Source organism: Corvus kubaryi, unplaced genomic scaffold (genome assembly GCF_017639235.1).
Source record: "Corvus kubaryi isolate FWS band 111438036 unplaced genomic scaffold, C.kubaryi_AGA036_p1.0 133, whole genome shotgun sequence".
In the NCBI taxonomy this organism is placed as follows: domain Eukaryota; kingdom Metazoa; phylum Chordata; class Aves; order Passeriformes; family Corvidae; genus Corvus; species Corvus kubaryi.
Genome location: NW_024580667.1, coordinates 20,366,912 through 20,393,129, shown reverse-complemented (window position 1 = coordinate 20,393,129; position 26,218 = coordinate 20,366,912). Strand labels below are relative to the sequence as shown.

Sequence of the window (26,218 nt, the reverse complement as noted above, 5' to 3'; positions counted from 1 at the left end):
ATTCAGGGCACACCTGAGTAGTGTTGACTAAATGACCATTTTGTTTTCTCCTTGTTGGTTGATGCCTATTTATTCTACTGAATACCATTCAAACCCTGCTCTGAAGGCATAATTAACAATCTCCTGACAGGATTTTGTAAAGCTCACATCACCACAGCACATAAAAACATCACAAATACGTATTTTTTTTCATTTAAAAAAAGGACAACAGAGCATTCTTATCTGCATTCTCTACAAAGGAACTGAAAAACAATTATTTTCTTTTTAAATCCCTCATTTTGGGTGTCCCATTCAAGAATTTTATGTTTTTTTCTTAAAGTGTTTTGGTTTGCTTTAAAGGCATTCTATTCTATAACCTATTATGTATCAAAATTCCAAAATAAAATATTATCAAAATAATAGTCTTAGGTCTGCATGCCAGTCACTCTATGAATTCTATGTATAACATTATATATTTTTTTCTAAATAATTTGTTATATTATTTCATAAATAGAAGATAATACAAATAATATATTACATATTATATATTCCATTAGATAGTGTATGTATTTACTATAAGTTACAAGCCAAAGTCTCAAACAAGACTTCCCAAAACTGAGAAACACACATTTATCCAAAAAGTGCCTAGAGTGTCTCGTTGGGAAAATCTATGACAGAAACAGACACAGAACACAATTCTACATGTCAATTACAATTCAGTCAATTACTTTTAACATAGGCTACTCTCTCCTTATAATTTCTGTTCCTTTCTTAGCATGCCCTTCTAGTTAGAAGAACATGAGTCGTAAAACTAAAAATTGGAAACAAGTATTGGCTTGCATTAAGCCAAAATACAAACCCTTTCTTCTGGCATGTCAAAGCCAACAACTACTGCTGTATAAAACAAAATTTTCCACTTGACATTAAATGATATGTTTCATTTCACAGCAAAAATTATATGTTTTATTTCTTTTATTTCCTTGTTGGGAGACACAAGGAAATGAAAGGGTAGCTCTGTAATGCTGCAGAAGATGTAACTTTATTCCTGGCTTCAAATCCCAGTGTTCAGAGCATTCAATCCCATAGAAGAGCGACACTCAGACCATACTCAGCCTGAGGTAGTTTGCAACTGCATCTTCTTTCTCTCATTATAGGACTGTGGAATAAGCAAACTTCAAGTCTTTTCTATTAGAAGTGTTCTGCTGTGTATAAAATATTTCAGTAGCCAAGCCTTCAGCCTACACAGGCTTTTTGGCTTGTAACACCCTAAGCTTATATCCTAACACTTCTAAATGTGGCTATAGTGCCTGCCAGCAAGGCTCACAGCCACAGAGAGAAAACCAGCTCACTGCATTAAACCGTTTTTGCCTGCAGCTGGGAGCCCACCCCTGCTCTGTTCATTCCTTCTTTATGAAGGGAAGAAGGAGCAGCCATGTGTGGGGAAACACAAAAGGTGCAAAGGTATTACAGCTGGTGGTTGGGTCAGTGGCTCTGACCCAGGAAGAGGTGACTGGTCCAGGGAGATGGTCCCGAAAGGAATCGCCTTCCCGAGGCCCGGTGTCTTCCCTCAGCTGCTGGCAGAGGAGCCCTTGCAGAGACTGTCAGCTCTTTAGTGATTGTCAGCTCATGATTTCAGCTCAGCTCTGCAGGACAGCCTCCAGGCCAAGCCAGACCAGAGAGAGAGACAAGAGGCTCGTGTGGCTGGCTCCGCACGAAGGGAGCTTTATTGTTGGTCTGTACTCCGGCGAAGGGGAAAGCCAGGGACGACAGCTCTCTCTGTCCCACAGGGGCAGAGGCCTTAGCTTTTATAGGGATACAGGGGATGGGTGAAGGCCAATGGGTTACAAAGGATCTGCATGGGGTCTCCTAAAGGATTGTGGGTCTGTCTTTTCTCGATGTGACCAAAGTGGTTGCCTTTCCAGGGAGTCCTGCCGGGCGATTACGAAATCTCTTATCTCAGCAGAGATCCCTCCAGGGCAGGGGCTGGGAAAACCCCACAGAAAGGATTTTAGGTGTGAGAAATAAAAGCAGGCTTCAGAAAATACAGCAAAAGGATTTAGGATTCAGCTTTGCCTGTGAAAACTAGAAGAAGATACAGTTATGCAGCACCAAGGACATTAAAACAATGGTTAGGGTTTCTAGGCTTGGCCTAGATAGATTTTGGAATTGCAAAAAAATATGCTTAGCAAGACAGATAAGTTTAAGCCTTATGATGGGATATTGTGCATTGTTATGTCAAGGCATAACAAGCCAGCATTGTATTCAACAGTCGTACGTGCGCTATTATCAATTGGTTAAGGCAGCCTTCTGTAACTTTTAGAAGCATGCTGATTGGCTAAGAAACTTTTAAGAATGCTTTGCAACCGGGAAGTGTTTGGATGTCTCGGATGCATGAGCCCGGTACCATCTCTTGTGAGAGTGATGCCGAAATAAAATAATAAAAGGCTCCTGGAACGCTTGTCTGGGCTCCCCATTCCGTCTGTCAACAAGGATGCCGACAGCCATGCACTTGAGTTTCAACAGGCTTCAACTGAATTCGATGTTTATATTTTGAAAACTCAGCTGAAGCTGAGAATTGTGGCTGCTGTCCTAGTCATATCTGTAAATCTGCACTGTTTGCTAACCAGAGTTTAATGGTATTTTTGCTTTTCCTCGTGAGCTTAGCTCATGTGCAGTCTCTCTTCTTAGGAGGAACTGGTAGTGCTCACTGCCATATCACAAATAAAACTGATGCAAGCTGTAGGATGTCTTTGCCATCACGCTGCTCTCCTCATCCAAGGCAAGAAATCAAACAAATCAGTTTAACATCTTGATCAAACACAGCACAGAAAAGATGCTCTCACAGGCAGATTCCAGTTTCAGGAAGGATATTCCTGGCTCACTGTCCTCTGCCTCTCCCCTGGGATGACTTTCAGCCTGTACGAGTATTTGTCTAGTTGCTCTGTGAAGAACAAGGCTTGACTGCTAGAACTGGCCTCACACAGCAGTTCCCAGCGTGTGGCCAGAGTCAAAACAATTCAGGCCAATTGAGAAAAGGACTCTTGATCCATTTGGGCACAGGTCTCAGCTGAGAAGTAATGAATTGCAGATGGCATTCTCAGCACATCTGGAACCTGATACATCCCAGATGAGATCAGTATCTAACTGAGGGTATAACAGCTGCAGGTCAGCAGCCTCATTAGATTAAGCTTGGATTAAAAAACATAGAAATGCAGACAAGGCAAGCTCCCTGAATTAATCTTTCAGGTGCTCATCTCTGAGGCATTCAACATTGAGTCCCAGTTTTAGAACCAGGCAGATCTCTGCTCTGTGGTCCTACTGAGCAGGGGAACTGATGATGGCACAAGAGGCAGAGGTTCTTTCGCACCTTGAGAGAGCTCAACTCAAACACAGACATGCTTCTGGAGGAAATTCTGTGGATTGCTTAGTACCACATGAAGCATGAGGTTATTCACTAACACTGGATCAGATAACTGTCTTGTCTACCAGTCTTGAAAGCCTCTGTTAATAGGCTCTACAAGTACTGGGTAAACTGTTTAAGTGCTGCACTGACTTCTATCAAAAACGCCTTGGGTTCTTTTGGTGGCCATTATCTCTTGTTACTACTGTCACTTTTGAGAAGACATCAGTTTTGTCATTTCTGTTTGTTATCCCAGTAGCCTTCCATTGCTCTCATTCTATTGCCTCAATGTCCATCTCACACTGAGGGGACCAAGACTAAACACATATTTGCAGGTGCAGTTTCACAAGCAGACAGTAAGTTCCCTCTATCCACTGGCCAAACTCCTCCGAACATAGCCCACTGTGTGGTTTGCCTGATTTATTATCAGTGCGTAGGGCTGGCTTCCATTCAACTTTGTGTCCATTGTAACCTCTGCACACTCTTCAGCAGGATTGCGGCTCAAGTCAGTCAGCTCCCAGCCTCTGCTGAGGTACGGGGTTAGTCTTCCTCAGGCATGAAAATATGCACTTCCCTTCTTGAACTGCCCAAAGTTTCTGTCAAGCCAATCCTCAGGGTTAAGCTCTCCCATTCGAAGTATGCCAACTACTCTGTCCTAAGTGAGCATGCCAACAGCAGCAACAGCTTCAGCTGTAAAGAAACCCTCCAGGAAAAAATAGTTGCTAAAATCCGTAACTTTATTAGGTGGATGGAAACAGTTACTGCTTAGAGAATGACAAGTCAGTCACAGTCAGACTCAAAAGCAAAGCTATTAGAGCCTCCTATAAAGGTAACACGAGCAGTAGGTCTGTCCATCCTTTCCTTCTCCACACATGGGAAAACTGGCACAAACTGCAACACTGAAATGGTACAAGAACACTGTATAAGCCCCATTCAAACAGCAGAAGATAGATGTAAAACATGATTCCAACCAGGGCTGGTTTTCACTGTGCTGGTCAGGAGGCAGTAGGGTAACAGGAGGAAAGATTTGTGGGTAGGGAAAAAGGTTGCCTTCTGAATCTATTTGCTTAAGAGTTTATATCTCATGACATAAGATATCAGATTTGAAGATTATTTCATGCAGTTCTTGCCTCAGTGCATGACAAATTACACTGATGTGCAGGGATTCGACAAGGTCACTGTGATGGTCATGGTATACTGCACTGGAGAACACACTGGCAGTGTCACCCACAAAACTGGAAAGGTTCACCAGGTTATCATTTATTTAATGGGATGTTCCAGACAAAAAAAAACTAGAATAAATGTGATTTCCAGTATGTATATAGTTTTAAGGTCTGCATGTTCTGTATAAGCACACAATATAAAAAGCTCTATAAAACACTGAAATATCAAAACCAGAGAAACTTTTACCATATTGCATTGGTTACTAACTAGTACAGGACAAAAGAAGTCATTACCACTGTACCAAACAGAAAAAAATAGAAGAAAAAATTGTTTCAAGGATGCTTGCTAGTGAAGAGCTGCTTCACTGACTGGGTCCACCGTGAACCACAAGAAAGAGAAGAATCATTGTTTTAAAACAACATGTTCATAAAATTGTAGCAATTTACTCACAGAGAGCTTGACATCTGCATCACAAGACAAATTACAGTTTTGATCGTGCCTGTACAAACAAGCGATTTTTGACTAAAGAGGAACGGTTTGCTTTGAATTGTCACTGGTTCTCACCGTGAAGAGGAGAGAAGGAATATTTTCTGACACTACAAGCACTAGCTCCTGAACAAAATGAAGAGAACAGGAAGGATGATAGGACATAAACAGAGAGGACGAATGTGATTGTTACAGAAATGTTCCTCCATCTCCTGCAGGTGATTTGAGCTCAAGTAACTTTACAGTAAGCAGGAACATTTTTGTCATACCTCTTTTCAGAAACCATATTGATACTGCTTTCCCTTATACTGCTTCTTGTGGCTTTATGACAATTAACTTTAGTCACTTGCTCTGGTATTTAAATTGGGAGACTAGTCATCCTAAAAAATGCACCTCAGATGGTAATTCACATTACATGGGGGTGATTATGTCCCTGTTTAATCTGGGTCACAGGTCAGGAGGCATTTCCAGAATGTGAAGGTGAATGCCTACATACATGTTCACACAGGCTCACATCTCTGCTCAGACATATTGTATTTTGACTTTACATGTGACTTTTCATTAAAGGCAAGCACACAAATCAAACTGCTGACTTTGCTTAATGCAGCGAGCATCTCAAATAAGGTGACACAGAATGATGGTGCATAAATGCTTAAAATTACAATTTTCAAAATAGTAAGAGACATACTTACCTTCATTTATGCAAACATGCTGACTTGTATGATATTTTAAACAATGAATATTTGAAGTCCTGGGTATTTGCAAGACTATGGTCTTTATAGCATTGAAACAAAAAGGTTTAAAGCACCTGGAAAAATGGTAATCTGAGATTCCGAGAATGTATCTGCTTGACACTGCTACCAAAACCATAGCCTTTAAGCAGTTTAATTTAACTAAAGCAAAAAGGGTAAAAAACACTCTGACATATACACTATGTTTAGTTTGGATCCTTTGACACCTAGCTCCTATCTTGGTCTATCCTTGCCAAAGATATGATATCAGGCCCTTTTCACAACTGCAATGAAACACCTACATTCTAATTTAGAAAACTGAAATTGTCCTGAATTGCAGAAAGATAAAATAGTTCAAAATTTCAACAACTTCAATAAATGTTTAAATAGTTTAGCATTCATTCAACAAATTAAAAAAAGGCACTTTTTTCACAAAGACAGTGCAGCAGCTCTAAAGCTGGCTAGCTAACCATAAGCACAGTACTAACAAAGATATGTGGTGTGTGGAGTTTGCCAATGTGGGAAAGGCATGCAATGAGCAGCGAGTGCTTTGGCACTTACAGATTCAGATACACGGATGGTGTAAATCAGTGCAGGTTCAAAAAGCTACATTAATGTGCACTCCATGTTCGTGAACAGAAGTCAGACCAGAAATCAAAGCACTAGCCCTTTCAGTAATGCACTTTGCTGTTATACATAATGACATTACTATACAGGAGGATTTTCTTCTACCAACAACGCATATTATTTAAATTTATTATTTAAATGTATTATTTAAATTGAATTAGAAATAGCAATTTATTAGTATTTAAGAAACTGAGATGAATTCCATATGAAATCAGTGATATAAATACTACTGTGTAACTGAAGTTGTGTCTGAATCACAGATCAATGCATTTTTTATGGGTGCTCTCTTCAGAAATCAGAAGTTATTACGTCTTTTCTACTGATCTTACAGTTTCAAAAAGAAATGTGGCTAAGAATAGCCACAGAAAAGGCTAGCTTAGTTTAAATCCATCTCAAACTGAAACATTAAGGTCAGCATCAAAATACGTGGATTTGAAAATCCTTTGTTCAGTACAGGGAAAATTACTTACCATTTGAACAACCTCTCCATTACATGTATTAAGCTGTGAGTGAAGGGTGGTGCTTGTAACCACTCAGCCTGACTTCCACAGCTGAAAGGCTTCCATCAGGTCAGTACAGATCTGCTCACCGTAGTAATGGACTTGGTCCTTTTTCTTTTTTCATGGTTCCCATTCCCACCCCAAAAGCAGTTAATCATGAGGGAGCAGTATACGTGCAAACTATTTACCTTGTAAAGAATGTAAAGAATTCAATTAATGCCAAGTCCTCTGAGAATAAATTACATTGCAGTAAAGGAGCTGATGTGCTTTTCCTATTCTTGGCTCCCCAGAGCTTCTTTTGGATGTAATTAGAAAGTTAGGGCTCTTAAATGACACGATATACAAAGCTTCCTCAATTTCTGCTTAACATCCAATTCTGTCTTTGCTGAAGAGCAATCTTGAGCACATTCAAGCAACCATCCTCTTATAAAACGCTATTCCTGTATGCTGCTCTTCAAGAGCCTTTCGATGTGACTAGACTGGTAAGTAGGAACTGCAATCAATTTCCAGCTTGATACCAAGGAAAAGTTACTTATCAGGTGCTATTTATCAACTCTACAGGCTTCCTAACAGACTCTGTTATCTATCTATCAGCAATTCAGTGAAGTTACAGTGCCATTTTCTAAAAATTTATTATATTTAAATCAAAGAATCAACCAGTTTGGGATCTTGCCATTGCAGTGATAGAAGAAAGTCTGAATAATACCTAATTAAATATAACGGAGGGCTCTGCACTGTCATTTGTGATTTATGCCATGGAGCAGTCTGTGACATATGGAGATTTTATATTCTAGGTAAAATTCATTAACGGTGTGCCAGCTTATTCAACAAATGCAGCCAAACTGCTTGCCTGTGCATTAGCCTTAAGTGTAATAAAACACAGGTTACAAACAGATATGTATGGGGTTCTTCCCATCTTTTAGAAACAAAAAAAAATCATTTCTTTTGTCTGTTTTTGATGCGGGGAATTCACAAGTATGAATGGTCTGAAAGAAAGTCTGTAGATCCCAGAGCAGTAGTCCTCATCTGTGGATCACATCCAGAAACTACAGGAAGGCAAGTAAAATGAAAATACACTATCTGGTCAAGCTCATACTGTTTATTTTGGTAAAGCTGCTATCTCCATCTCCTTTCTACTGCCATCATCCTTCTGTACTCCCTTGGAGGATGAGACAAAGGTGCAGTCACAAACCCCAGCATACTTCAGGCAATTTCTCTGGCGAACATCAGAACCTTTCGTGAAAAAACTATGACACCATTGTCTGCTCTGGAGCACTAGAGTTTCCAACTAGAAAGACTGCACAGTCTCAGATATGTGTAAAACACATTAACCCATTCATCTCATAGACTATCCCAGAAGAGATTTTTGAAGACAAAAGTCTGTGCTCAAGGCGGATTCAGGGCTTTATTGTAGCATCTTCAAATAATGACTATTCAGACAATAGGTTGAAACACTTCTCTTTTGGACTTTAAGTAAGTCTTTTGAGCAGTCAGCCATGAAACTTAGGGTATAAGTATTCCCTGACAAAAAAAAAAATAAATAAAAAAAAAAAAGAAAAAGAGAAACAAAAAAAGAAAAAGAGAAACAGAAGAAAAAAAAGCTTGTCAGTTAAATGAGTTAAATGTTGTATACCAGCTCATGTTCACTAGCGAAGGTTCAAGCAGAACAAACAAAACACATCTAGACAGCACAGCACACAGGCTTAGTTCTCCTTTAATTATGCTGTGCTCTTGTGCTCTAAGACATAATTATCTTTTTTTGTGGCTTTTGCACAGTGTCTAAAGTGAAGACTGCACTGCAACGGAGAAAGGTATTTTACAACATAAACACAAAAGTGTTTATATATGTTCTAGTAAGTAGTAGGAGGGTATACGTAGGCAGGGAGCAGTATTTGAGGCTACAAAGCCTTTTGAAGTAGATGGAAGATTGCACAGGGGATAGAACACACAATGTGGGGGTACTTCATCTGCCCTGTCTATTGGGAGAGATCTCTAGATACCAACCACAGCCTTTGCAATAGAGAGGACTAGCAGGGACACTTCAAAAATTATCCAGTGAGCTAAATAAAAATACTGTAGAACATCAGAGGTCCAATGCCTTTCCTTCATTGTTTCTGAAGTGTAGACACACCCTCTGAAGCTTTTCCCACTGCCACCTTATCTTTCTTTTCCTGAAAACAAGGTAAGTGGTGCAAAGTGTGCGTGGCATTGCATTTCACCCAAGTGCCCTGGTTTCAGCCTGGCCACCAAGCCCCACACAGCCACTCACTCACTGCCTCACCAGCAGGATCGGGGAGAGAATTGGAAGGGTAAAAGAGAACTCATGGGTTGAGATACAGACAGTTTAATAGGGAAAGCTAAAGCTGCACACACAAGCACAGCAAAACAAGGAATTAATTCACTGCTTCCCATGGGCAGGCGGGTGCTCAGCCATCTCCTGGAGAGTAGAGACCCATCACACATAATGGTTATTTGGGAAGACAAACTCCAGCACTCCAAATATCTCCCCTTCCTCCTTCTTCTTCCCTACTTTTTATACTGAGCATGGCATCCTGTGGTCTGGAATATACGTTTGTTCAGTTGGGGTCACCTGTCCTGCCTGTGTCTCCTCCCAACCTCCCACGTACCAACAACTTCCTCCCCAGCATGGCTGTACAAAAACAGAAAAGGCCTTGGCTCTGCGTAAGGCCTGCTCAACAATGAAAAAAAACACCTCTATATTATCAATCCTGTGTTCAGCACAAATCCAAAACAGAGCCCTGTATTAGACACTGTGAAGAAAATTAACTCTACCTCAGCTGAAACCAGCACACCAAGAAAAAGAAACTTGGAGCATGCTTAGATTTCCTTGCAAGATATTTGACATGACTTGGTACCTTCTATGACAAGACATAATGGTTTTTAAGCTAAACCTGACATCCATACAGTAGAAAAGACACATAACAATTTCTAACAATAATGAAATAGTTTTATAACATTACTAGGCAATGTAGTACTCACTTGTTTGAATAAATTGTGTCATGATTAACCTGGTTTTGAAACATTTTCCTGCAACTAGGTAATGAGTTTGGATATTATCATGGGGAGAAAAACTAGAAGATGCACACACACAAGTAACATAATCACAAAGACTTTGTTTCCTTAGGAAGATCAAAGCAAAATATGCTTATGTGTTTCCCAAAGCTTAATGACAAAGCAGCTAATTTTTTTTTTTTAAAGAAATAGTCCAAGTCCCTATGACAGGATCTGAAGAGAGAGCTTAAAGCAATCAGAAAAAACAGTCATCTGATTAACACTGAATGCACTAACACATTTTTTAATACATATCCATATATAGGCAACTTAAAAAAATTGGCTGTTTGAGCTAACCCTTATAACTTTGGGATCTATGAATTTATGTCACTTTTTATTTGGCATTTTCAGAAGCAAGCAATGTATATTTGTTAGAATAATAAAAAATACTAATTAATGCTTGTCACTTGCAATGCCTGTGAGGAAATAGCATCAGAATATTTGGTCATATTTGAATGATCTAAATTGCTGTAAATCACACCAACAGCAAGTAAAACTCAATAAGCTCCAAATCCAAAGGTAGAACGAAAATGAAGAAGATCTGGGCTTGCCAAATGACAATAAAAAAAGATAAGAAGGAATAGTTGAGAAGTCCTCTAGAAAAAAATAGCTCCTTCTAGTCCTTGCACAGACCTCGCTGTCTTTATTTGGCTGCAATACAAGACCTGTGAAGTGACAACTAAGCTTTGAAGATAATAGTTATTTCCTTACAGTACGTTAAATGGAGATGTAATAATACACTGATCTCTAGCCCACACTGTCAGATATAGGATACAGAGGAGGGGAGGATGTGCACCTGGGAAGAGATGCACTGGAAAATTCTTCCTGTCACCACAGTATAATATAAAAGATTTGTCACACAGGCACTTACCACAACAAGCAGTGAAAAACACTAAGACTCTCACTAATACTTGTAAATCTGCAATTTGGGAGAGTGAATTAACACATTGGTGCACAGTGAGAGGAACCCGAAATTACAGTTGCTACACCCGAAGATACTGAAAAAGTTGAGCAGCAGCAGCAACAACAACCAACTGCTTGAATAAAGAAACAAAAAATCCGATTGTTTCAAAACCTGGGGCAGTTCTTTCATCACAGACATTCTCGGATATCGCTTTTTAGTCAGGAAATATGCCAGGGTTCAAGAGTCATACAGCATATGAGAATTAGAGAAAACATAAGAGAAAAATACATAAATCAAATTTTGCAAAAACCTGCATACATAAAAGCTAGTAAAGGAGTATGTGAATCAAGAAAAAGAGGATATTGAGTATTTGTCTCATAGAGAGACAAATCATAGAGAGTCTATGATCATAGAGATCATAGAGATCATAGAGAGTTAAATACATAACATCATTTATACATCATAGAGAGTTAAAAGTCAAAAAGGAAACAATGGTCCACAGACCTAGCCATAAGGACTGGCAAGCACACAGGAAAGGAAATCCTATGCCAAGTGAACTGTGGTTCTACATGCAATCTGATAATTTACAGAGATTATTGTAAAGTAAATGCAGATGTAAAAGTAGTTTACCACAGAGTGGAGCTAACAAAAACTCTGCAGCAGGGCTAATATGTAGGCCTTTGGTCACAGTTCTGTGCACATCAAGGGACTGCCATTTCAGTTTTCAAATAGCAAGAGGATTGGAAACAGGCCTGCCTCCGTTCTGCAGAAAGGCAACTTATCTGGAATACTGCATTCAATTCTAGACAGTCAAACTGGAGCAGTTCAAAAGAAACTACCACAAATGATTTTGGGGCCCGAGGGACTGATTTATGAGGAAGGATGAAAAGAATTAAATATGCATAGCTTAGCTAAGCAGTGACTAAGGAGAGAAAAGTTAACAGAAATTTAAAGAGTGAAAGGGAAAAAGAAAGGTTATATACCATAAAAATGAAGAGAATATGGAAGAATAAAATTAATTTTTTTACTGCAAATTTAGGCAGAGTACCAAGACAAAAAAAGCTCACATGGATGAGATTAACAGGTAAGATCACAAAATTCCTCATTTGGTGTACTGGGTGGACAGCCACACAAAAGTAGCAACATAGGCACAGCAGATCTATGTTTCTGACAATCAGGACAGCTCCCTCACTCAGTTCTGGCATCTCTGAATGGCCCTGTAAAGCCCTGTAAAGAGAACCCCTCAGTGAAGTGAAGAACCAACCCATGAGAATTTCTGGCATGTAAAGCCACACGACTGGCATCTGAAAGGCTTCTCTCCCTTGCACTGGGTGGGTAACTATTGGGCATGTCCTAGGTAAGCCTGGCTAAGGTTAGAAGAGCAAGGATGGTTGCTAGTCTGAGCTGGATCTTCACGGGTAAGTGACAATGAAAGCAGGTTTAGTGGCTTTCCTGACAAAAGAGTTTACAAAAGTCTCTAAGGTCACCTTCCACACCTGCCATCGAGTATTACACTTGTGGTCATATACTACTATACGACAGCTGTATGGGCATGTATATACTAGGAAACCAAAGTGAAGATAAGCATTATGACATTTGATTGTGAACACGTGCAGCAATGTCCTTTCTGGGTTAAATTACAACGGGGAAATACGGTTGATAATTCAAAGAAGCAGAAGAAGAAGAAAAAGAAGAGAAAGAAGAGAAAGAAGAGGAAAAAGAAGAAGAGAAAGAAGAAGAAAAGGATCAACTTGATCTCATTTGACCAACTGAAAAAAGCAAAGGATGTGTCAAAGGATGGACTCCTAGTCTACATGAGCACCCTTACTGAAGAAATAACGGGAAGAACATGAAAAATGCTTCACAGATGTTGATGACACTGAAGTAGAAATCAAACTGAAGTAGAAATTATTATTGCAACTCTGACATTACTGCTCACAAGACAGAAAAATGTCACTCCAAGACACAATAAATCTATATATTCATTGGAGATTAAGAGGAATTAAGTAATTTAGTTTGCCTTAAGAGCTTTACTTTTCTCGACTATGTCTATATGATTTACACATACCACTTCTGCAACTAACATCAGTACTGCAGCTAACAGAATCAAACAATTGTGTTGAAAGGAAAGCACCTGAAAAACAAGCTATTCAATTCATGTGCAATCTAAATATAAAATGTCTCTCCTTTCACATAAAATGATTGTTGAGTAAGGAATACATTGTTTTAATGTGATTTTTTAGGGTCTCCTGCAATAAACTACCTAAAGACAAAAGTACTTTTCTTCCCACAAAGAGAGAAAAAAAAAGGAAATTTCTACATGCCTGCTTCCCTCCTTCCTCAGTTTAGATGTCAACATTTACGAAACTTTTTACAGGAGAAAGCTTTGATTCCTTTTATAGTAAAGGGATCACATTTGAAAGCTATCGATTAACTTTCGAAATATGACCTTAATACATTGGTCTATTTTCTGTAGATGGCTTTACAAGGTCCCATATATATTTTATATGTCATACTTCATAACAGGATTTGCACCGAATGGGACCACAGCAGGAGTCCAGCAGCCTGAGGTGGTATGGCCCAGATCTATTGCCTGTCTACGTGCTCTGAATATGCTTCCATCTCTTCTGAAATGTCATGCTACATAGAAAGACATTCACGGTAGGATTTACAGCTGAAGATAGCAGATTTTATATTTTCCTTTTTTCCGAGAATAACATTTTTTGTTTTAAAATCAACTATGAAATGAAAGAGAGTAAAGTACACTTTCAACAGGAACATCCATATTCTAGCTGGATGAAAAGCTACGAATAAATGACCAAGTGCTCTTCCACTTGTGTGTGGTGCCCTCCTGTCCACACTCCTTGCCAGGTCCCATTCTTACTGGTCAAAAAGAGGTTTAAAGTGGACTTGGTCAGGGCTCTCTAAATCACCTTACAGACAGGGGAAGTTGTCAGGGACTGTTGTCTTTCAGGGTACAAGAATGGCACTGGCAAGAAAACCAGTTCAGGCCATACTACTTGCATTTGTTTTCTGCAAGTGACAACAGACTGACCCATCTCTTGGCTGAGGGGATGTGCAGTAGTCAAAACAGTAGAACTTGCAGACTCCTCTTAGCAGGTCTTATACTGCTTTTCTTTTCACTGAAGGCATTTGCTCAAAAGCAAACAAATGGAAAATACATCTTGTAATAAATTATCAAGCAACATTTTTTTTAATTGGGGGTGCTCCTTTATGATCTATTAAAAAACTTGCAACTCTTTATTTGCTCCAAATCAAACTAAGCTTTTGCTGACTTATTTATTTTCATTTGTTTAAGAACAAATTAGAATTAGTTCAATCTCAGATTTCACTTGCTTTAAAATAATCATGTTTATACTGTTGCAATTTTGATTCAGGTGTTAATTGAATTATCTACAAATATTTTCTGTTTGGTTTTATAACTTAGAAACTGTGCAAAATTCACCGTGATACAGTATATTAATTTTTATGAGACAAGAAAAAAAAAGTGATTATTTGGAACTTTCCATCAAGAACTGATTGAAAACATGTCTTCTAGTCTCAAAATTTTCAAAAACTTTTTGAGGAAAAGTGGCTATATTGCTACAATTTCATAAATAGAAATAGAGAGGTTGGGGGGGTTGTGTTATTCGTTTGGGGTTCTTTTCTGCTCTCGGTTCTTGCAGCAATCTTCTCAAAAACATAATATCAGAATCTGAAGCTTCACACATGCTGTGCCAATATGGTGAGAAAATATGGTACTTTGACCTTTATAATCTTCATTCATCTTATTTTTAGGGTGGCTAGATTTCTTTGCTGTTTGCAGAATAACTACATTAGAAGAAAAAAGCACTCCAAATACCAAAATTATATGGAATGTCTTTATAATTTCCTTACAAGCCGTCAGTGAAGTTTTCCACAAAAGTGCTGATTTTTCTCTTTACTGACAGATTTTTTACAGTGGCAAACAAAATAATGACAAAAATTAATTGGTGGATGACTGCGATTTCCACTAAAATACTATAAATAGAACATATTTTTAGTAGAATACAAAGCTGGAAATGTTATAGTCTTCAATTGTCCAAGTTAATACTGCTCCTTTTGCTGTTATTTCAAAGTGTATTTTTCCAAATACCAATTTAATGTAAAACTTCATCTTAATATAATTATCAAATGTTATTCTATGTGGTTGCCATTGTTAGGAAAGTTGGTGTTACTGTGAGGTAAGTTTTATTTATTGGAAACCCACTTAGCAAATTATTAGACTACGATTACAAATGTGCCAAGATAATTGGCTTATTGCCAGCTCAAAATACATTTTTCTAACTATCATTTTCTATGTCTGCATACTGATATAAAAAGTTATTTTTTATCTCTTTCCTGGCACCCAGTGTCATGAGTCTAGAACTTTTCAATATTTAGATGAGGTAGAAAATTAGTTCAAATTAAAAAAATCATGTTGTGTTTCTGTCATTGTCATGTGAACTCAGGAACTGGAGAATAAAAATAGATGAATACATCTAGAATCATCTGCTGGTACAGACATACTGGCATTCATAGGTGGTAAATAATATCCTATTTTCCTGTTGTCCTCCACTTATCCTGTGATGACAGTGAGAGACAGAGAGATAAAAAGTGTAATAGAAGTAAAAATATTCTAGCTGTGGCTCTATTTGTATTAAGGTTGGTAAGATAAAACCCATTTGTTCTTAACTGAATAATTAAAAACCTAATTTTTTAGATATCTTTCATGACACCTGAATTATCACGTAATTTTTTTAAAAAGTTTGCACTGCATATCACTGATACATCAGACACATTTAGTCTGTCAAAATGGAATAAGAAATACCATGTCTTGTATTAGCATTCTTTTATGTATTTTTACAGTATAAGCTTCTCAAACAAATACCTTTCATCAAAATCTCTTTACTCCCCTGGAATTGCTTTATGTGCCTTCACAAGACCTCAAAACTCCCAAGCAGTGGTTCATTTCACAGAGGCACTCCTGCTCTTTCACGATTCCCAGGGCAGATGGCTCCTGACTCTGCCTCCCAGCCTCATTTCCAGCAGGCAGGATCATTCAGTCATGCTAAGCATCTCATTTCAGTAACAATCTTAACCTCATGCCACAGGTCACAGTGTTATGAGCATGTACAAGGAAAAGGAATTTTTCCCTGCAGCCATGGCATACTTAGCTCTGTTATTGCAGAAATAAACCATGTCATGAGAGTTAGCAGACACTGTCATGAACTATCAACCAAATAAACGGGAGAGGTGTTGAATAAAGACTGTCACAGACATCTTGCTTCGTTTACACCTCCCATTCCCACCACCTGCATAATTTTTACTATTTTGTCCCTTGAGCTCCTCATTGGAGGCAGAGGACATGTCCAAGAAGATGTCAGAATTCTCTGGGACACCAGAATATACAATAAATAAATTAATATCATCTCCTACCCAATGCTGGAATAGAAGAAATCCTGCTCATGGGAAGAAGAAAACACTTCCAAGAATTTGCTAGTACTCTTACGTCACTAGCCACCCAGTGTGACAGAATACCTGTGTGTCACTGTCACTTGGGTTATCACACATCCCGCACGTGTTGCCACAGAGGTAAAGGGTTCCTGTGTCACAGACCAACTACGGGTCTCCAATTTTTCTTTTCAGTCTCCTCTTCTCTTCTTATTTGGTCTAAACTACAGTAACTCACTCTACTGAAGCACAGATGAAAGTTTACTGTCTCACAGTAAGAAAGCTGACACGAAGGTATCATATGTTGTACCCACAGTATTACTTCTCCATCCATGGGAGAATCAAGTTCAAGTCTCCATCCTCTGAAAACTGAAACTCGTGTATCGTATCACATCTTTCCCCAACCCTTTCCAAGCTGCATAAGGTTGAGATAGAGCTATGACTTCATGTACAAACCTTGCCATGTAGTCAGGTCCTGATGGTAGTAAGGGATAGAAATTGAAGCAAATTATTATGTTTATTTTATATCTTGTTTCAAATCCTGAATTAAATTTATCAATAAACATCTAATTAGTATTTCCATCCCAGATCTCTGAAGGTATTGAGCTGTAACACAGCACTATTCAATGGGTTTTAATTCATACAAAGGATTTAAAGGAATTGGAAACAGAGGTAAACCAGAAAGAACAGAAGTAGAGGCTGATGTTCAGATTTGATGATCCTAATGTTTGGATAAATTCACTTGGCTTGGACTTCCACCCGGCATGACTATAACTCCTTATATATAGCAAGGTTTTAATTCTGTTTGCAGTAATGCACCTCTATAGCATTTGCAGTGGAAAACAGACTCTGGAGTAACAAACTTTTAAGCCCCTTTGATAGAGCACCATTTTTCTTAGTTACCTTTCCAGATCCCTCAGAGGAAGTCCAGAGCAAAGGTGGAAAACCACTGCCATAACACGTAAATTATGCTATTTATATCATAACTAGATATACAAGGGAGAGAAGACAGCAGCAAGGTGCTGCCTAATTTTCAAAATTACACTCATTTGTACAGCCTGTCACACAAATCATCGAGATAAAATGGTACCCTGCAGCTGGCAGATAATATGTGATACTCTCCTGCAAACCTCTGTTCTCTTCTAAATACTCATGCTCACAGATTGCCAAGGATTAGCTACTAGCACAGACAGAGACAGCTCTGAGCAGCAGAGATACTTGGCTGCAAAAAGGAGATGGGCACAAGTAGGGACAACATGAGCTGCTCCAACAGGCAGACACACATTCAGCTTGTGTGTTACATGCTGCAGGTGCCAGCTAAAGACAACAGGATGGCTGCACCAGGCGCAGTTCCAGAGTATTACTGGGATGAAAGACCTCACTGGGCATGGTCCCAGAAAATCTGGTTTGACCATGCAGCTACCCCTGCTCAGAGCAGGAGGGAGTATCCAGAGAATGGCAACAGAGCTGGAGAAGAGTCAGAAGCACAAGTCTTACAAGGAGCAGCTGAGGGAGGTGGGTTGTTTAACCTGGAGAAAAGGAAGCTCAGGGGACACCTTATTGCTCTCTACAATTGTCTTAGAGGAGGCTGTAATGAGTCTCTTCTCCCATGTAACAAGAGATAGGAGAAGGAGAAATGCCCTTAAGTTGTGCCAGAGGAGGTTTAGATTGGATATTAGGAAAAATTACTTCACTGTAAGGGCGATCAACACAGGAACAGTCTGCCCAGGGATTGGTTGAATCACAATCCCTGGAACTGTTCAAAAAATGTGTAGATACGGTGCTTAGGGATGTGGTTTAGTGATGGATATGGCAGTGTTAGGTTAATGGTTGGACTCCATGATCCTAGAGGTCTTTTCCAACATTAACGATTTTAGGAGTCTATGGTGGACTGGAGACGTTTCAAAGTTGGATCTTTCCAGCCTGAAATGTCTTACGACAAGATGATGACTTATATGGTGAAGTATATCTCATTTTCACAGCCTTCTAATGGGAGCAATGCACTGAAAAAAATGAAAGAATGTTATTAAAATTGTACTAACATCACTGGAGAATAGCTATACCCCTTCTCAGCGTTACATCTTTCTGATATACAGAAATCATCGGTGAAATGAATTAAAGCAAAGCGAGGTGTGAAGAGTCACTTTCTGACCACTGTGAGATTCAGCTGTTCTCAGCACATCTCAGAGCACTGCTGGCGCTGCAACTGCGCACGCAGCCCTGGCCCATCTCTGATGCCAGCTGTCTGCCAAACACAGATCTCTGCAACATATTGACATGTTAAGTCAAATAATAACGCTCAGGGGAGCATTGAAGAGGAAGTTCTTCTCCTTCAGTAATTACAGGTGGAAACGGAAGCACTTTTGCCAATTCTGAGAAGCACAGGCAGTGATAAAACCTCCTCTCAGGCTCCAGCCAGTATCTGTTGTCTTCTAAAGCCACTATTTGGAAAGAAAAGAGCTGTGTGATAAAACACCCCAATTTACTGAGAAATCACTAATCAAAATTCCAAATCTGAAAAAGAGGAAACAAGTATTATTGACAAAACTGATGCTGTACATTCACATTTCCCTCTGCTGTGTTTTAGTCCTTCACCTCTGCAATCAATGTGATGAACATCCCAATTTGTCATTATTTGCTCCCTTTTAACACAAGAACCTCAGGGTCATCCTCATATCTTTCCTAGAGTTTCACTGAAGAGTTACTTATTTAATATGCTATTGACACTCACATGCCTACACAAACTTGCTGGAATTTCACTTTAAGAGTAATTTTAAAGTGAATAAAGACCAAACAATACTTTTTTGACATCATCAAGATAGTTATTATGTTGCAAATTCCTCATTTGCATTTATCAAATCTCAATACAAGCTCGAAGATTTATTCCTAGAATGCACCCTTGGAACTGTACAATAAAACTAATCTGTGCTTCTCCCCATGAACAGGGAATTGTAACTCCCACTAGTATTAAAAGCAGTCCATACACAAGTCCCATTGAATCCAGACAAGAGGAAACTCACATAAATAATTTTTCCTTGAATTACTAAAATACTTCCAGAGCACCTTAATTTCATATTAAGACAGCAAAGAACCACATTACTCATTTATTAACTATAATACAGTGTCTTAGAAATAGTTTTAAAATGTCCTTGGTATGCTTAAGTCATCAAAGACTAGAGTCTCGAGAGAAAACCTTTTACAGCAATCTGCTGTTTGACATGTAAAAACTGTGCCATAATCACTAAAGTCTGAAGTTTTTTAAGTCCTTCAGTAAAAAATATTTATGGCTATCAAACTATTGCTGGCTGTCCAAAATAAGTATCTAAAGAATAATTCATTTCTCTGATGAAAACCCAGCAATTTCCACTCAGTTCCTGGATGCCTTCAAAGGCAAATCCTAGAAGATTGAAAAATGTGCAGCTAGGAAGACAAGCAACCTTAAAAAAAAAAAAAATGCTGTTAGGAATTTCCTCTGCAATGAATCAAATACATTTAGCACAGATCCCAATTTCAGGATGTCTTTAAGGAGGCAGCTTACATGATTCAAGGTTAAAAGTTCATTATTAATTTTTTAATTCTGTCACACTGAATAGCTAAATATTCTGATAAAGAGAGGATACAAGCACTTGATCTACAGTAGATGATGAGCTGGGCTCATAATTATAAAGCTATTCTCATTTGTATACCCTTGCAAAGTGTGAGAGCCATGTTCCAAGGTTGTCCTTAAAGGCGTCCTTAACATAATGCTGTGAATGACATTTCTTCTTTTTGGACATTACATTCTTTGGTAATTAATTTAAACAAAAGTTTTACAAGCTGATCATTACGAAGTTCCAAATGAGAGCATTATTACACACACAATGAAGTTACCTCTGAACAGAGGAGAGAAAGAAATCCCGGGCTCTGCCTGTATATTCACATGCAAAGTAACAACTCCCCTTCCCCACTACTATGTTGACATCATGCAGCATCTGCCTTCGACTTTTTGCATATGTAATGAAAAGACACACCTCAGAAAATAAAAAGACAGTTTTAAAAGCAAAATAACCACTTTGTTACTTACAGCATTTGATAAAATGGTAATGAGACATTCTTTCATCTCAGGCTGTAGTCTTGCTACAGGTTTCAGCATTCTCTTCTGCTACAACTGTCATGCCCAGAAAATGCATTATTTAAAGCCCTTCCTCAGGTATCCAGTACACCTCAGAATACATTATTGAATGTAGGTTCTGTTCCAGGATCTTGCAGAGGCTTCCAAGTCACCCTCACCCGGCTGCTGGAGTTACGATAAACCTCTGTTCGTCTTGAACCATGACTACTGCACGTGCTATTGTAGCACAACTGATTGACACCGCTCCTAATCCCACATCCCCAGGAATAGAAGGATTTAATTGGTGTGCACTTGCAGACACATTCTTCCAGCACTGAGGTGTGCTGCTGCACTGCGGCTTTCACAGTCCTGCCAGTTAATGGCTTTTCAATAGCTTTCAAATGGCAGCAAACTAAGCCTGATGAGTGGGCTCGAATGAAATAGCAGAACAGGGGGATCTTAAATTTTATTTGTGCATGTTGTTCGTGTGCCAAATGCAACCAGATTTTTAGCTAGTACTAAACCAGGATTATTTTTAGTTGCCACCAGTTGCTGTGTGAATAGGAAATTGATATAGGTTGCCAAAAATAACCATCTTTCAGCATCACAGATCATTTTTCAGTATATTATAAGGTAAAAATCAGGATAGAGCTTACGGCCATCTTCAGACTCTCATAGTTTATGCATGGATTAATTTACATTGAGCTAAAAACATGCTTGTGTGTACATTCCTTGATATGTTCCTGTTCAACCATTTCTTTGTATTACATTGCATCTTTTTCACAGATGGAATATTTATGACAGGAGAAAAAAACTGCAAGCTCTGCATGGTTTATATCATAATTATGCGCATGTTATCTAATGACATTTAAATCACTGATTGTAAGACAAAAAGCCTAAGAAAATGCATCACTAAGAACAAGTCCATACAATTATTTATCACACTGTAGAATAACAAGTCAATGTACACTGACGCATTGCCCGGTTTCAGATTAAGGGCACACAAAAGGCAGACCTGCATTGTATTTTAAACATCCAGGCTGCAGCATCCTCTGAGAACAATTCCTGCGTTACTTTGCCAGGAACTGTTACCCATGAATTTGGTTACTACTTCTGAGAAACCTACAGCTGAACTACAGCAAAATATTTTTATAATATCAAAAAATAATTTAAGAAAACTGTGCTCAGTGAAGACCTCCATTTGCTTATCATGCATCACGCTTACCACAGTCAACACTTCACTAAGTGAGAGCTCTTGCAAAGGAAAACTGATGGCCCAGACATATTTAAATCTTTTATTCATCTGAAAGGGTTCTCACCTACTATTTTGTATACATAACACTTTTAACAGCTACAAAGTGTTAAAAGAACTACAAAGGAAAAAGGCTCTAACTAACTAGTGAGGATCACTAATTCAGATTCTATTAACTATTCTACAAAGTTCCCACAAGGGCAGAAAGATATATATTCACAGACTTCCAGTGATCCATTAGCAAAACCCTTAGGTGAAATCTCTCAGCTCCTAACAGCCATGTATTTCACATCTGGTTTTAAGTAAAATATGCACAGCGATTCTTTTACAGAACTAATTATTTAGGTGTTTTGGTTTTTTTCCTGAAAACATAGTTTTCCAGAAGAAAGTGAAAAAAATATCAAGAAATAACCTGAGGGAAATAGGGATAAATTATATAAAACATAGTACAGTAATTACTTTACCATGGAAACTTTTTTTACTGTAAAGCTCAGAAGTCCAAAGTAATTAAATCTATCCAGACTGTCTTTCACACCTGTACAACACAAAGCCAGTTTGGGCCATATGGCTTATAAAATAAACATACAGAGTGTTTTAAGAGGCAATGTTAGTCATAGTTCATGAGCAAGTGTCAAGTAATCTGACAAAAAGGCTTTTGAGCAATACTTTTCAGTGGAGACATTTGTGACAGGTTCATCTCTGGTGGTACTGTCAGGCAAACAGACTGCTGTGTCTAATAACATCACGCTTCACCATCCCACACTGGTTAAAACAAGGAGCATCTCAGTAAACACTGGTCAATGGGAGAAATGGACAAATGATGCTTTTCAGCAGACAGACATAAAAGGAAGAAAAAGCATCTGATTTTGGCTTGAACAAAATGTGAAGAAAAAGTACTTGGATCTGTCTCATTTCAGATTGTAATATATGTAATTATGTCTTGAATTGCCATAGTAAAAATTTAGGATGGTGGAACTTAATAGCATTTATGTGACAGGCTAGAATACATCCTCCATCCTGCAAGGAATGAGAGAGAGAATTCAATCAGGCTCAATGCAAGGTCCTGCATGCAGGTCGGGGCAGCCCCCAGTATCAGTACAGTCTGAGGGATGAAGGGATTGGGAGCAGCCCTGCTGAGAAAGACTGGGAGTTAGTGGTGGATGAAAAGCTGGACATGAGCCAGCAATGTGTGCTTGCAGCCCAGATAGACAACTGTGTCCTGGGCTGCACCAAAAGAAACACGGCCGAGAGAGATGATCCTGTCCCTCTTCTCTGCCCTCATGAGACCCCATTCCTGGAAACATTCAAGGCCAGGCTGGACAGGGCTCTGAGCAACTTGATCAAGTTGAAGGTGACCCTGCTCATTGCAGATGAAGGTTGGACTAGATGACCTTTAAATGTCCCTTTCAATCCAAAATGTTCTATGAGTCTACATCCTTTACAGAGAGCATTAAGGTACAGGACAGACTCTTGAATGCTGCAAGCCATTGATATTTGCATCAGACAAACTGGGAACAGTTCTGCTGTCTATATGGCTAACACAGCTCTGATTTCTGCTCTCCTAACATGCACTAGTCCATGTCATCAGGGAAGAATGTGGGACTGTGACAAAGGAGGGTTGCAATGCTACCCCACAGCTTGGGTCTGTGCCCTTCAGCTGGACTGCTGGACTATGCGAGCCCATGGGCAGCACGTACTCACCTGCAGCAGGGCACTGTGCACTTTCCCATTCTCCGGGGGTCTGTGTGCCAAAAATATGTGGCCAGTTGCTCAAGTATGAGTAACAGCCTCCAGACGAACGGAGAAAAGGCACAAACTTCTCAAGAGGTGACACCTGGCAGATGGCAACGTCAACATATAATTTAGAATACCATGTTTCTTTTTTGTTTGTTTTTAAATTATATAACATATTTAGTTTTATTACATGGGTAATTATTATTAATGGGTTTTGAAAAAGAAGTGAAAGCATAAATGAAAAGAAAACATGGAAAGCATTGTATATTGCTGTCAGCATGAAGGTCTGACACACTGAAGGGCAGCATTAAAGAGAAATAAGAACAATGGATAAGTGCAAGTGCAGAGACAGGATGAACCTCCAGAAGTGGCAGCTAAACTTGAGGCAAAAGGAAGACACAACAGGAATACTTAAGAAGCCACAATCTGGTTGACCTGCTGGAGAGACACATTATTTCCACTGCAATCTTTTACTAGGCTGGAGTGTAGAGGAAGAACAAACAGAGAAGAAACCACAATAGTGGTGAGTTGTCCATGTCATAAACAAAGATTTCAAGTATAAGGAAAAAAAGAAAGACTTAGTTTTCTGGAATGACTCTGAAGGAGGGAATACATCATTGTCTGATTTTACAAAAAAAATTTTTTATTCACAAAAAAGGGGTAGTAGCCATGTTAGGTATTTCTTCCTGACTGAACTCCAGCAAAAATTCAAAAAAATATATAAATAACACTTACAATCTGACCATATAAACGATGGAATTGTATCTAAACAACCTCTAAGGACATTGTAAAACTACTTTCTCTAAAGTAAAGGTAACACCAGCACATTTTCAATCACAGCTCCAGTGGTTCTATAAAGACTACACCAGTGTTTAAGTGTACAAAAAGACACAAATACTCTTGGACTGGGAACAAAGACTGAGCTGGTATTAAACTTGATGATAAAACACTTAATGTATTTGATTTTGTCCAGCTTAGCAAAAATAGTGATAAAATAGAATCAAGGTCAGAAAACAAGATATGTTTTGTTATGTTATATGTTTCCAGCTCTTCTGGAAAAATTCCTTGCCACCTCTCCCCATAGAGAAAAACCAGCCAATTTAATGCTTTGTACAAATTCAGCATTCAATGAAATTACAGAGTTATTTAAAGAGAACCTTGGAACCGGTCAGCCAGCACTAGGATAGCTCTTTTTCTTAGGATAAACACCCATTTAGGGATCACCATCGCAGAGTAGACCCTGCTTTCATATTTCAATTTCCAAGGCTCAGACACTGACTTAGAAGAAGCAACTATGAAGTGCTTCCTACAATAACCTAGCAAACAAGAATGCTTTAAAATAAAGTTTTGCTGTCAAGAACTGACCCACTGTATTGTACTCATGTTGTGTAAGTATTTTGTTACTGCTCCAGTGTCTCCCAGTGTCACAAAAAAATGAACATTTAATAATTTTATCATCTTAGTATTTTGTATTTCACATATAACATATAAGATTTGATAGAGATATGCAGAACTACCCAAAAGCAATTTGAATAACGAGAAAAACACCACAACTACTCGTTTTAAATACATGACAGATGCTCCCCATTTATGCCATTTTTGTTCAGTGCAGTAAAGCTTATCATATTCCTTCAGATGTTACAACTTCATTGCACGACTTATGGGTTTAGGGCTGCAGACAAAAAACGTGGAATGCAGAGTAACATTGACATGGCTCATATGTTTTGACAAGTCATACTGCTTAGCAATCAAACCTTGGCCATTCTATCCAGCTGCCAACAAGCCACCCTTCACATAACATCTGGTAGTTGTATGCTTTATCAGGAAGCTGGGATGAGCCATAGCAGATGTAGATACTTAGCAAGAAGGACTCTGTACTAATTTTCTCTACATGAGTCACAGCAGAACAAAACACAGCAGTTTCTCCAAATAAATTTTTATATGAACTTGCATGTAAGATGGATGTGATGTTTGCTCCAGAGATAGCAGCAACAAAACAAATCCAATCACTCAATCAATCACTCACAGTGTGGCTGACCTCTAGAGAACCAGATGACTTTTCATTTTCTCTTCCCTCTTCCCTTCCTCTAAATTTTGCACCCTTTCCTTCTTTCCCATTTCATTGGAAATGCCTTGATTTCTCAGGAAGCTGGCAATTTTCCTCCCATTCTTCTACATGGAGATTGAGAAAAGTTAAAAAAAATTGTTTTTCTTCATCCCTCTATACTGTTGTAACTGAAATATGGGTGGACTATTCTGTAATTATTCTTCAATGTGTTGAAAATAGTAGGTTAAAATCACAGGTTATTATTACCCAGTACTGATGGTTTGCAAAATTACCAGAAGTCATGTGCCACTTGAAAGTACTACTTGCTTCCTGCCATGCCCAAAACGACAATTTTTTAGGCTCTAAGTCTGTCTAGCATTTCCTTAACTGAATGAGATGACGAAGCTCTCACTTGTTGTGGGAGAGCCTAGAACAGAGGTAATAACAAAGCCAAATACAAGAAGAAATCCCAATAGTCTCAAATATGGTTAGGCTTTTGTTGGGCCCCGGTAGTGACTTGATAATTAACTTCTTTATTACAATGTGTGAATATGCTGTTTAAAATTAGATTTCTTACTAGATTTGATGAAAGACAGCTACAGAGAGAAGCTGCAGACATTTTATATGCAAAGCCCCTTACGAGACTGAAAAGAAATTACCAAGACATGTTAAAATGATAAGCAGAAAAACATGACAGCCATCACAATGCCCAGACATAAAAAAAAAATTTTAAAAGTCCATTAATTTTCATGTAAAAAGT

General features: G+C 38.6%; 1 protein-coding gene across 6 annotated transcripts in view; it reads right to left on the bottom strand.

Annotated features, from left to right (window-relative positions):
• The window catches only part of MYO16 (myosin XVI), a 367,375-nt gene that overhangs the window by 268,759 nt on the left and 72,398 nt on the right, over positions 1–26,218 (bottom strand). The window contains exon 1 of one of the 6 annotated variants that reach the window (XM_042038414.1): positions 20,399–20,792. The exons of the other annotated variants lie outside the window; for them this stretch is intronic. Coding sequence (XP_041894348.1) covers positions 20,399–20,426 — 28 coding nt within the window. The 5' untranslated portion in view covers positions 20,427–20,792. Of the gene's footprint in view, positions 1–20,398; positions 20,793–26,218 lie in introns of those variants that run through there. 6 annotated transcript variants of the gene reach the window in all.